General features: G+C 39.5%; 2 protein-coding genes across 9 annotated transcripts in view; one reads left to right on the top strand and one right to left on the bottom strand.

The window, feature by feature from the left end:
* Window positions 1-13,640, top strand: part of arhgef39 (Rho guanine nucleotide exchange factor (GEF) 39) — a 166,739-nt gene that overhangs the window by 17,614 nt on the left and 135,485 nt on the right. The window lies entirely within an intron of this gene.
* The window catches only part of lmo3 (LIM domain only 3), a 41,430-nt gene continuing 27,868 nt past the window's right edge, over window positions 79-13,640 (bottom strand). For all 5 annotated transcript variants that reach the window (XM_043236369.1, XM_043236371.1, XM_043236372.1 and 2 more), the window contains 2 exons: window positions 10,201-10,326; window positions 79-1,606 (listed from right to left, as the gene is read on the bottom strand). In XM_043236369.1, the coding sequence (XP_043092304.1) occupies window positions 1,501-1,606; window positions 10,201-10,326 (232 nt within the window). In that variant the 3' untranslated portion in view covers window positions 79-1,500. The remainder of the gene's footprint in view (window positions 1,607-10,200; window positions 10,327-13,640) is intronic.

Raw genomic sequence — 13,640 nt, 5'->3', positions numbered from 1 at the left:
TGTTGTACTGTTTGTGGAGAGTGCCGGATGCTTTTTGTGAAAAAACAAAGAGGACACAAAGAAAGCCACCACACAGTGTTAACACAATAAAACTGTATTACATTTGTGCTTAAAATGATTACAGTACAGTATGTACACGTCCTAAAAATAAACATCTCATGCTGAATAACACATAAAAAGAAAATCCATATACAATAGCAAGCAAAAAGGAATATTTATTTTTAAATATGTACAACCACCATATACAAATTAAGTTTGTCCTCATATTTTCTCTAGGCTATGCCCTCGGTTTCCAAAGGTAATCATAGCCTGTAAAAGGATTATCAACGTAGTAGGCTACAGTAGTGATTTACGCTTGCGTGTCGCCTTGAGTCGATAGTAAACAAAACCCGGCAAAGGCAAATCCTCCGACCAGGTATTCACGTGCCCCAGTAATGCCTACACAGTTTATGCGACCTGATTGTGTTTAAAGAGGATTATGTCAGCTGATCAACATGGGCCGCACAAAAAAATACGAGGCGACGTTCGTCACGTCTGGAGGAGATGCTTGGCGACTGAGCAGTGATTCAGTTCAGGTATAAACATGTCAGGAACAGAGCCTTGAGTTACGCGCAATGACGAAAAGCCTATTAAATAAATACAGTCAAGAAAGTAACAAACCCATCGTTTACACACCAATTGCCAAACCCAAATGTTCAAAGAGTTCGCGTTTGACAGCTATAGGGCCTTTATAGGTATAAAACAGGGAAGAGAAATTTTTCAAAATACCAGTAATAAAATTACACCACTTGATGCTGAAGATGTCGAAGCTCAAAGATCTGTTAGAAAGCGAACAAGGTGCCATTTCTCGAAGTTGTCCTAAACAGCCAGGACATTGTGCTGGGTAGCTCCGCCCACTGTGAAATCTCATTGGTTCTCGTAACTGTACATTAAACATCAAATATCTTCTGATTGGCTGTTTGTGTTCATCCGAATAGCTTGTTGCTGAAAACGCAATTGAGATACAATGTTAACGAAAAATAGAAAGGACAATGAGGAAACCCATTCAACCTGAGATCTTACGTTGACATGGCTCCTTTTCTTCTCATTCGCCAATAAATACTGGATTTCATTTTTTTTTTTTTTTTTAACTATGTAGTCTTCACCCTGTAAAGCAAGTGAAATACAATTGCGATTTGGACTTGGGGTTGTACGTTTGTGTGTGTTAAAGTTCATAAAAGTCTGGCCATTGAGATGTCTGGTCTTCATAAGGCCGTCAGGCAGCGCCATTAAAACCGAACCACAGTCTTGGTCCGTCTCGGAACGTTCTCCCACTTACCAAAAACGTCTCTATGGCTAATCTGTACAGTACACCGTCCCTTATGTGGACTCTTCATATATACAATGTAATGGGGACAGGGGCTGGAGAGGACACTAGTGCTTCTTGTGTCTGATTGCATGTCCCCTTCAGGTCCTCTCGCAGCTCGTTCCCCTTCTGCGAGCGGCGGGGTCGTGGGGTGGTCAGCGGACCTGCGGCGCGTAGCCCTCCTTCATCAGTCCTTCCTCGTAGTCTGTCTGGCACAGGATCATGTTGTTCTTCAGGAAGAACTTGTCTCCGACGCAGAACCTGCATGGAGGCGAAACGAGAACAGAAACATGGCGTTTACGTAACTCGAGAGGGACGCAGAAGGACTCATTACTAGCAAAACTTGCAGGCTTTCCCACAGAGCCGCATCCCGCCCCCTCAAATATTAGCGTACGTTATCCTGCGGACACTTTGCTCGGTCTGGAAAGAGTATCTCCAGAGTGCACCTAGCATCTACTCCACCTGCAGCTGTTTCATAAATATACCCCACAGACGGAGCGCAGGCTTTAGCGCTGCCTGACGGGCCGCTGTCTCACTTGACCTTTTGGAAAGGAGATTATGTTGGTCAGGCAGAAGAGAGAGACAAAGAAGGCGGCAGAGAGGGAACGAGAGCGAGAGCGAGCGCTCCGTGTGTTTAGCCGTCCTAAGGGCCGCTTATCTTGCTCACAGCGAGAGTTCGACAAGGTCGGAGCGCCAGCGAGAGCTCGTGTCTACTGGCCAGCGTTTCCTACCCAACGCTCCCGCCTGTGTACGAGGAGAAAGACGATGCGTTTGAGTGTCTGCCAGTACCATTTTAACAATTAAAAGTTGGTTTTGGGAATGCAACGTTAGGCAAACATTAAAGAATAGTCTGGGTTTACTCCGAGATTAAGTCAGCAATGGAAATGAAAAATTTCTAAATGCATGTTATTGCTTTGAGTGTAACTTGAATTCACCAGTCATTTCCTCTGTGGTACCTTTTCAAAAGGTGCACTTTTGTACTTTATTTACCCCTAAAGGGTGCATATAAGTAGCTTAAAGGGTAATATTAGCACATAAAGTAATGTACACGCACAAGCAATGTATGGTAGTACATATACCCAGTCCCGTCCATACAATTTAATTCATATAATTTAAGTTCCTCCCCTAATTTTTTAAGAATCCATTTCACTCCGGTGCACACCATAACACGGAAGAAACTATTCCATTATATCATGACTTGCTATTACCTTGCTATATCATAACCTGCTATTACCTAAGAAAATCATTTACACTAAACCCCAAAAACAACAACGACAACAAAATAAATAAATAATGCTAAACTCAAGGGTACAGTGAGGCATTAACAGTGGAAGTGAATTGATAATATTTTATTTTGATAGTCCACTTTAAACATTCCACTAACTATTAGTAACTTTTCAAGTACGTCAACTACCACTCGTTACAATATTACTAGACTGTCTGCTTAATATCTGCCATCTATTTTGATGATCTTCTGCTGAACGTAAGTAGCTCAGTAGTTCATCAGGTTCTACTAACCCTAATCTAACAGTCTAATAATACTAAAGAGAATTGGTTGACATGTAGTTGTCCAAAATGTCTGAAAAGTAAACTACCGAAATAAAAAGCAACCTGAGAATTTCTGCAGGGTTGAAAGCAGAAATGTGATTCTCAATCATATTTGACCTGTAATGATGTTAAATCATAATTTTTTTTAAATCAATTTAGAGTTTTAGGCTGTGCATTGTCATGGCAACAAAGTTATAAATTGGATCTTTACACAAACTTTTGACTCGAATGTATTTATTTTTTGGAGAAACGTTCATTTTTGTGGTAATCAACAGTGTGTCTAATTTGAATTGAACATACAGCACTCAGGAGGGGTCGGACAAGATCTATTACCCTTTCCATCATTGTTGAATACAATGAGCGAGCTCTAGGATACTTTGTAAACAGCTTCCTCCCTCCCTCCCTTCGCACACACGCACTCCGGCCAACTTTTTTTTTATTTGTTATACGCGGCAATGTCAAGCGGGAAGGCGCAGCCATTAGTTTGGACCAAGTATCAACAAGTAATATCCATTAATCGTGCTTGTTGACACGGTGATTAACACAAAGCAGAGGTGTGCTTAATGTAATGGTGTCATTCACTCCAATAAAAACGTCCTGTTTAAATGACACATTCTTGCCAGGAATCCATTAGTGTCTGTCTTCTCTGACATCCTGGCCCTCTCCACCTCCTCTTCTGAGCACCTCCATCTCGCTCGTTCGTTCTCTCGCTTTCTCGGCTAATAGGATCTCTCTGTGTTTATTTACAGCCTGTGTTTTCTGTTCCCTCTTAGCCTCGTCGCAGCCCCGTTTCGCAGCGCCAAATTGTTTCTGCTTGGTGAAATGTCAACAGCGTTTGTGACATCTGTGTGCCAATTATGACGAGGATATTGCAGTCAGCCCATCAGAGGTAGCGGTAATAAATGCCCTTGCGCTGCCCTCCGTTTTTCTGCTCGTGCAGTCATTACCGATCGCCACATGTTTCCGAGCACCTACATTACCCTTAGCTTGATGCGTCCCCCTCGCCCTTCCCTTTCAATCTCTCATCCCAGATGAGTTCAACTTCAGATTGCTTTAATTGCTTTTTAGTATTTCCCATCAAGTGGAGTAGAAAAAAAAGTGAATGCATTTGATATAGTGTTTGCTCAGGTATGACCAGAAATTTGGGGCTTTTATGCTTTTTCTAAGGCTGCCGTTTTAACAAATTAACTGAGTGTGATTAATTATAAAGAAAATAATGTGATAAAAAAATTAATGCAATTAAAAATGCCCCTGACTCATATGTAAATTGCATTTAAATACTATCAGAGCATTGTAATTATTTAAAATGTATATATATATATTTTTACACATTGGTAACTCTTTGCAACAAGGTTAATGCATTAAATATAATTAACTAACAACAACAAACAGCATTTATTGTGATTTACTGGATTTTGGTGTTGGCTTTTTTCCTTTGTAAGTATGCCTTAACAATAGTAGGCTATATTTATAAATTAACATTAACCTAGTTTAATAAAATGCTGTAAAATAATTTAAAAAGTATAATATTTTTTTTATATAATGTCTTTACTATTTTTGTGCATTTATAGCTGACTATATGCAGACTATATTTTTGCCAAGTTAATAAAACTATTAAATAATATGCCAAAAATAGTGTAAATGGCTCTTAAATGTCTATTTAATCTGTTAAGCTGCCACAACAATGATTTTCATGAATTCGTAATTTATATCAATTTAAAAATATGATTTAATTACAACAATTCATGAATAACTAATATTGTTAAGATTGAGAAAATAAAAATAGCATTAAAAGAAATTAAATCTAAGTCGTTCAGTTCTTTTCATTTTCTAAGCAAAACATTTATAGATCTATGCAATTAAATGCAATTTTATCTGATGAATTAATCAGAATATCCTTCTAATTAAATCAGTTACGTTTAATTGATTGACAGCTCTATTTTTCTTAATTAACAGTGGCTTAACATTCTTCTAGTATTTCGCTTATTTTCTCGTTCTTTTATTTCCGCGTTGTTCCCTCTCTCTCTGCCTCTCTCCTTTTCCTCAGGTGTGACAGTAATGATGAATATGTCTATTGAGACCCATCTTGTTAAAGAAAAGATGGCTTCCAAGGCAGTGGACTTAATGATGTATGGCTTCGTCAGCTATTTGCCTCTGAGGTCTGTGTTAACTAGAGTAGTAACATTCCTCTTCTGTGAAATAACATGCTGGAGCTGAGTGGAGGAGAGAGGACTTGAAAGAGTGAGGGAAAAGAGAGAGGAAATGAATCACGGAGGGAGGTCTATAGACGGAGAGAAAGAAAGGGAACGTCATTGGATGTGAACAAGACATTATCCGACAGAATAGAGTAGATCTGCCGCAGTATCTGCAATGCAACCGCATGGTTTCCTCTAACGAATGGCGACTAGAACTGAGGTTTGCAGACGTCTCTGAGGGGACGAGACCGTCGTCTGTGGTGAAGTTGAGTTACCGCAGTCCCTGATGCACGTGCAGCCCAATTTGGCTCAGGCTTTGCAGACTTTCCGACAAGGACGGTGACCCGTACCGTGACCTCTCTGCCCTGCCACCCAGGCCTCGGCCTTCTCTGGATCTCCCATGGGGCTCCAGAGCGCCACAGCCCGGGCTCATCACCGGGAACTGGGACTCCTGAGGTCGGCTGATGAGGCCTGAGTGGACGACAGGCTCATCGATTAGCTGTCCCTTCAGGGCTGATCTGTGGCTAACGGCCGGCTAGAGTCTCAAAACCACACAAACACACTGCGCTCGTGCTCACCGCCGCGGCTGTCGCGCTGATCCCTGTTAACCGAGCTGAGGATATAACCTCAAGCCAGGTGATCAGATCATATCTAACCTATGAATAATCACGGCAGATTAAGTCTGGCTCTACAGAATGAGGGATAAAGACAAGACAGAGAATGTCTGATGTCATAAAAGTTTGGAATTTTACTGTTCAGTGTATTTTTATCTTTTATTAATATATATATATATAGGTATATAAAGGTTAGTTCCATTTCTTGATTCTGATTGGTCGGCAGCTGTGTTTTATTTATGATACAGAACGATTGTGTATCACTGACCAACACCCTTAGCAACCACTGTTAGAAACATAAACTATCAGTAATACAGCATAAAACTATTCCGCGTATTATGTATTTTGGCAAAATGGAATGTTTGTTATTTATTTAATAAAGTAAGAGTGACCCCTGCTAGCGTTACGTTTACACAGTTTGTTTTTGAAACTAAAAGACAGAAAACACGTTTTTTCCATGCTATAGGGATAAGCAGATGTCTGTGTGAGAGAAAATATCCTATGATGTTAAAAAATGATGCAGTGGATGATAAGATATTCTCTGGTTTTATTTAAGCTCCATTAGATGAAAAAATTGCATTTTAAACAAAAAGAATGAGTGCTGCTTGCTAAATGATAGGTGAACGCAATTGGAGTCCATCCTCCAAGAAACATTTGTTCACTTTTTCGTTTAAAAGTCTCTTTCATTGCTACACCAGTAGGTGGCGACAATTTTGTTTTTGTGTTTTTGGCCCAAATAAATCCTGAAGACCTATCAAAAGTACTTTACATGAGCAATGACAGCAGCGAGGCCGTTCTTTGGGCAGTGCAACTGGTGCAGTTGCAATGGCCCCGTGTTTTAGGGGGCCCTGTGTTGAATGGACTGAGAAGAAATTAACTGACCAATAACGCACCAAGGGGGCCAGCTAAGGGCGACCCTGGACAGCAATACACTAATATACCGCAATGTGTTCAGTAAAGAACAGCATATAGATTTAGTTGGTCAAGTTCACAGTGAGTCTTTAAAGGCAGGAAAAGCCAAACAGTCTGCTTTAAAAGTGAGAGATCTGACTCTTATAATTCGTTAAATTACGTAGAAGTTTCTGGTTTTCATATACGTGAGCCAGACATAGTTCAGGACTCTCTTTGTGGAAATCAAGCTAATCACGGGCGGTATTTAATGGTGCTTTTGTGTGGCCTGACTAATGAAACGACTCTGTAGGAGATGATGGCCTTGCTGATGTGTGTGGGGAAAAGGAGGGGTGGCCCAGCTGTATTAAAAGCTTGATTGTAATAATTTAAGCATCAAACGGTAATGTCGGGACATTACTGACCCTCATGGAGAAGCATAATTATACGCCCTGACCTCTACCAACCCGATAGCCTGCTCCAAGCATCAGAATGCCTGTCCCACGTCACTGATGGCGAGGAGAGCGTTTTGTAAGATGGATTAGATGGCTCTTTTAAAGGCCATGGCCTCTTTAATATTGTTTGAAGAGGGGAAATGAGAAGGGAGAAAGCAGGGTAGGATGTATATAAAAGTAGACGGAAGGGAAACGATTGAAAAATGGGAACTGAAGTAACAAAACAATCCTTATTTAAAGGAAGGAGGCGGGGCATTTTTATAGCGGGCATTTGATAGGAAGATATTTTAGTCCAGGATGAGTCATCAATATTTGTCACTGTAAATAATTTTGTTCAAGGCTTTGAAAAAATATTATAGTATGCAGAGAACCTGGAAATTAAGATACATGGAATATAAGCCATAAACCATTTTTTGATATCAGGAGGTTCTTGAACTACGAAAATGGGCAATTTTACCCCTGATTTATTCATGATTTTCGTTCAAGCACTAAGTGCATAGAACAAAACAAATGGGAAAAAATGAAATCAGGGCCGACTGGCTAGTGAAAACAATAATGCGCAATGTGTTTCCCTAAAAGATCTCCTTCCATCAAAGGCTCTTGAGACAGACTTGCTGTTTGTGTTGATGTTTATCAAAGAGCATCACTGGACTGAGGCTGTACTCGGGTAATGCGGCGAGCTGTCACAATGACGGACGCGTCATGAAAAGCCCCGCCGTCCTTTTCTCTTTTGGAGGAGTCCATCAAAATTTGCGAGGCTTTCTCGAAAGGCACTGACAGAACAACAAAGTGTCTGAGACATGTCGGGTGGCGGGTGTCTGTGGAGATAATGTCTCGTCAGCTTGTTGACAAATGAATTTTCTCTTGGTCAAATGGGGGGTATTTGCATATCAGACTGTTGATGCGGTGCTCTCTCGGGTAGTGTTTAGACCATAGGAGAGCCAATGCAGGAATTTATGATTTGTGTAGGTTTGGTTGTTGAGTTTATTCGGGATATAATCTGCTGTATTTATATATGTATACTGGGCCTAATGTACTAGTCTCAACGAAAAATGAAAAGGTTGCTTTACCTGTCAGTCATAAGGCCTCTTGGGTGGGCTTTGGCCAAGTTTCCCATCAGTCTGAAAATCTGGCTCTATGCAAGACTAGACGTGTATAAGCTGCATATACGAATTAGAAAACTAATTGGTTAACTAAATTGGTTAATTAGAAACCAAAGTGGCATTAAATAAACAATTACCCTTTTTGCAATTACTTTTAACCAACTTGTTCCAATGTGTGTGGGTAATCAGTTCTTCTCAAGTCCAAGTGTCTTATGCTCACATAGGAAATTATTTGATCCCAATACAGTATTCCTATTTGAAATGATTGTTTTCTGTTTAAATCTATTTATGTTTATTGAAATAAAAATGTAATTTTTTTTCCTGTCATGCAAAGCTGAATTGTCAACACTCATTTTATTCTTCAGCGTCACTTGATCCTTCAGAAATAATTAGAATACATTGATTTGGTGTTTAAAATGTTTTTTATGTAAGTTCAGTATTTAAAACCATTGTATTTGTGGAAACCATGATAGTGTTTGTTAAGGATTTTTGATTAATAGAAAGTTTGAGCACTTATTTGAATAGATTTTTTTGTAGCAGCATTACTGTCCCTTTTAGTCTATTGAATATGTCCTTGTTGAATAAAAAAGTATTTCTTTCAAAAAAAAATTCACTGACCCCAAACTTCGAGCATAATAAATTGGATCTCGTTTTATATTTTTTTTATGTAATGCAGTGCATTTTTAAACATGGCATAAAAAAACCCAAATACATTTTAGGACATGAATGTGAGTTTGCTGCGAAGGACACCTATGTTCATTCATCTCTCCACCAAAACATCCAAAAATGTCAATAAACTGACAGGAAATTCAAGCTTCAGTCTGAGATATGGGCAATTAGCACCGGCTCCGTGCTATAAATCTTGTGGTGAACACCAGTGAAATTGTGATGGGCGAATGAAAGATGCATAGAGGCCTCGTCAGAGCGTGTAAAGCAGACTGACGCCGATTTTATTAAACAGTTGATCGGCTAGCCTAATGTAAAAAGAAAGATTTGCCTGCCTCTAAATGGGCTGTAATGCTGGGCCGGCGGGTGGACCTGTCTGTGACTCTGCTGATGAAGATTAGCTGACTTCTTAGATTAGGTGAGCGTGGTTCGTGCAGTCAAGTGAAGTGGCAAGACAATAACCCGGTGTTAATTGAGCGTAACCGGATCCTGCAATCTGCCCCTCTCATGTGTACTGCTCTCTGGCACCTGTGTGTTTGTATGAAGCAGGTATCTAATGAACAGCCGTGCGTGAGGTTTCTTCTTTATTCGACTACGTTCTAAGACAAATGGCCTCTTCTTAGCTTGAATGAGGACAAATCCACAATTTGCCCAAACTAATGAAGAAAACCTATTGTTAGTGTTAGTAAAATATTCATTTTAACATGAAAAGAAGATTTAAACCCTAAGAAGGGGCGATTCATGATTTTTAAGGGATATTTCGTTCCTGATAATCACTGTGCTCATGATACTTTGGATACAAATATGTCTATTAAATAGCAGTTTTTGTGGTAGTGTGATTGCTACATGTGGGCTTTGCAGTTCAGAGATGTTGGTAAGAATCACTAGAAACTACAAATGATGGTGGTTCGATACTTGAATATTACTGTGCCAGCAGTGCAAAGGTTGCTGGTTCAAACCCCTGAAGGGCGATTCATGTGCTGGAGAGTTATCCCCGTATCACTGTTTTGCCCTTGAGCAATGTACTTCTTGCTCCAGGGAGAGTGTAGTTGTAGTAAACACACTGATGTAATTTGGATAAGAAAACATCTGCCCAAACCGTCTTTTGGTGGTAGGGTGGTGGGCTTTAATTCGAAGGTCATTTTTCAAAGCCTACAAGGTTTGATTCATGAACCGGAGAGTTGCTGGGATTCCCTATCGCCATTTTGCCCTTGAGCAAGACACGATAGAGGGGTTAAGCGGGACCGTCCTTGTAGCAAATGTGCCATAAGATGCTTTGGATTCAAGACAGCCTTTGAGTTTTAAAAGGCTCAGCACATCTGCACAGAGATATACGTATGTTCAAGTACTTGGAAATGTTGAAGAACTGAATATGATTGGACTAACCTCTGGTTACACAGCTGGCAGGCGAAGCAGTCCAGGTGATAGACGTTCTCCTTGGCTCTCATGACCATCTCGAATGCTGGGATGAGTTTACTGCAAGCCGCACAGTTCCCCGTCACACCGAACAACCTGACAGATTGAAAAAGATATGTTTCAGAAACAATCTTTAAGTTGGACTTTAGGGTGATTCATGAACAAATTAATCTTACGAACCATAGTTCATATGGTTCATTTGATTCAATTTATATATCAAAGATATATCGAAAACCAGTGTAGAACAAATTGACAATTGGCTTTAATGAACCAGTTATTTTAATAGAATCCAAAACGTAGCGCCGATTTAATAGAAGCAAAAAGTTTAATCTGATTCACAAAGAAATTACTTTTAGGATTTTTTTTTCTAGTAAACAAATGACTCCAAGGAAAACAGTGTAGTCCAGTTCACAAATAAAAGACTCTTTTGAACTGATTCCTACTAGTGAATCATATATATACAGACTAGTGCAGTATACTTTACAAACAAATGACTCTGAATCAAAAACCTAAAAATGAACAATGTAGTCTGATTCACAAACAAATGACTCTGAGTCTGTCCTTAAATGAATAACCTCTTTTCATTCCCATATATGGGAGTTTATTATACAAGTTTATTATATTATATAGATAACCAAAAAACTTTACCGATACCAAGCCTACTTCACTATTTCCCATGATGCATTTTGTCCATATGTAAGGTTTTAAACGACAACAATGCATAAGTGGAGTGCGATGTGACCATCATGGAGATGTCCTGACCGGGTGAGGTTAGCACCACAGAGCCGCTGCCCAGGGACGAGCCTATTATTTTCCAGCCCGCTCGCGGGACATTACAGAGAGGATTCATTAGGGATTCATGGCTGTTACTCCACCACGACCTAGACCAAGTAAAGGGGGGAAGGGGGAAAAGAAATATCTGATAACGAAATCATATAACAAAATAACCTATTAGGCGGACTTCTCCGGGCACTTTTAGCCGTCGTTGTTAAAATGATAAAACTGCATGCCACTCTCCGGCTCTGTAAGAGATCGCAATCTGATAAATGATCTCGGGGCCTGGGATATGCAGGGTTGTTTATTAACCTTCAGAAACTATGTTTCCCACAGGCAAATAAAAAAGAGCCAAGCAGATAGATTGTACTCTCATGAATACCTACAAAATTAAAGGCTACTGTCAGCACACCTTGAGACGATGAAGGATACCTCCAATAGCTTTCCAGGTAAGAGGACGATGAAAACTAGAGTTTGTCCTGTGGATTGGTGCCGATTTAATTAAAGGAATTATGCCTTTTTCTTTGAGCTGTCTAAATATAGACACGTTCGCGATATCACGTCTCCACTATTTTCAGAAAAAGTGCATAGCCAGAAGGCCTCAGCATGAAAGAGATGAAATGATGAGGCATATTTTTTCCACTCACATCTTGCAATTTATATATATATATAAATCTATATATATCTAAATGCAAATATAAAAGGATGACAGATTCGCTGTACGATAACTCGCTTATATAAGGAAAATTATTATGGCGCATTAATGCACGTTCTGAAAAGACAAGACGCATTAATGCACGCTCTGGATTTCAGTTGATGAATGATAGATGATATCCATATGAAAAAATGATGCTTGAAGGTCTTTTTGTCATCAGGTTGAATAAAACTAGTACTGGGTTTGCCACCCTTAGCGAGCTGTGAGCTCAAAACGTCTCGTCTCGTGCAAATTTAAAGTAACCAATACCTTTCCTGGAATTGGACAGTCATGCCTTTTTGCTTTGAGCATTTGAGGACAGAGGTCTGTGCTTTGCCAAACACACAAAGCATTAAGTGAAGACGACTGTGCTCACCTGAGAATCTAGCCGTGTATTACACGCGCTGCACTGAGAAATCAATAGATGTGTTTTTATTCAAAGAACTGACTGTATTTTTTTCCATGTAATGGATTGTGATCCATCAGAAAGTAGATGTAAGTGGAGTATCTTGATGTACAATGATGTTCTTTGGGGAATTTGTTTTGAGGCTTCATTTTGACTGCTGATTTTAGCTATTCCCTTGTTTCGAAACTGACAGATTTACTCTTGGCTCATATTTTCACACAGCGCATTAATATACTCCTTTATTTTTGAGTTTCGAGTTGAGTTAGATCGTGTGAAAAGGGAGAGTCTTGAGAATTGACTGAAATGGTTTTGCAAGCCAGCATATTTACTTATCTGAACTCATCTTTGATGAATAACCACTGTACTAGATTAAAACTGTTTGATACGAGTTCAGCTCTATTTACAGCTTTAGTGGCATACTGTTGATGGGCAAAAGAAAATTAATTTGAGTCATCCTTCAATTCTAGCTTTTTAATAAAATGCTGAAAAAAATGACATTTATTTTGATTAAAAATATAGCAAAAACAGTAATATTGTGAAATAATATTACAAATTGAAACAAGCTTTTCTATTTTAATCTATTATTTTTATTTATTTTTATGAATTTTCATCTGCCATTGCTAATATTTTTATTCGATGCTCAAGAAACTTTGCAACGTAAAGTGTCCCATCATGGAGTTTTTAAACATGACCTTCCATGAAGTGTGTAACAAAGCTGTAAATGAATGAAAACATCCTGCAAAGTTTTAAGTCTAAAGGTGTACAAAGTTATTGAATATGAAACATTAGCATATTGGCCATCCATTTGTTGGTCTTTTTACATTGGTCTGAATGAAAATGCAAATTCCTTCTTTGCCACTAGGGGCCACTTTTAGAGCCTTAAAAAAGCTCACAAACACAGATTTAAATGAGATCAGCTGATCACCAGACTGGTTTGAAAAAATTAATCGCTAAACAAATCATTTGGGAGTCACTAGTGGTGAATCTCCACGGACATTAAGACCCACTTCTGCTAAAAGTAGGGAACTGTGCCACGAGCATCCAACGTCCCTCTATATAGGAGACTCTCAGAGATCTCTGTTTCTCAGCCCAACAGGAAAAGAGGAGGGGCAGTAAGACGGATGAAGCCCTACCTGCCACTTGTCTTTCACCGGTCTGCCAGTTTGATGCCGCAGACGCTAATGGCTCTCAAGGGAGGCGGCAAATTAAGCGTGCTTGGCTTGTAATGAATTCGGAGGTGCATGTTCTCTAAATGCAGTGTGCAAGAGAAAAACCTAAGAGTCCGGAGACAAATGCAGACCGGTTCAACGGAGTTTATCGCTCAGTCCGGTTTTTATTCGATGGTCAGTGGCTTTGTAATATTTGTAGAGTGTTATAGAGGAAATCAAGCTCCATTCGACAAAATAGCATGTATATTTTAGCAGGCTGAAGAGGCAGCATGAAATTAAAATTCATGGCGGCTCGGATTCATAAGTTAAAAGAGAATGCGCAATCAGTACCACCTGATTGGACACAAAAGGTGTTGGAGGTGCACAG

This window comes from Puntigrus tetrazona, chromosome 4 (assembly GCF_018831695.1).
Source record: "Puntigrus tetrazona isolate hp1 chromosome 4, ASM1883169v1, whole genome shotgun sequence".
Classification (NCBI taxonomy): domain Eukaryota; kingdom Metazoa; phylum Chordata; class Actinopteri; order Cypriniformes; family Cyprinidae; genus Puntigrus; species Puntigrus tetrazona.
The sequence above is the reverse complement of the archived record's forward strand: the minus strand, read 5'-3'. Positions and strand labels throughout refer to the sequence as shown.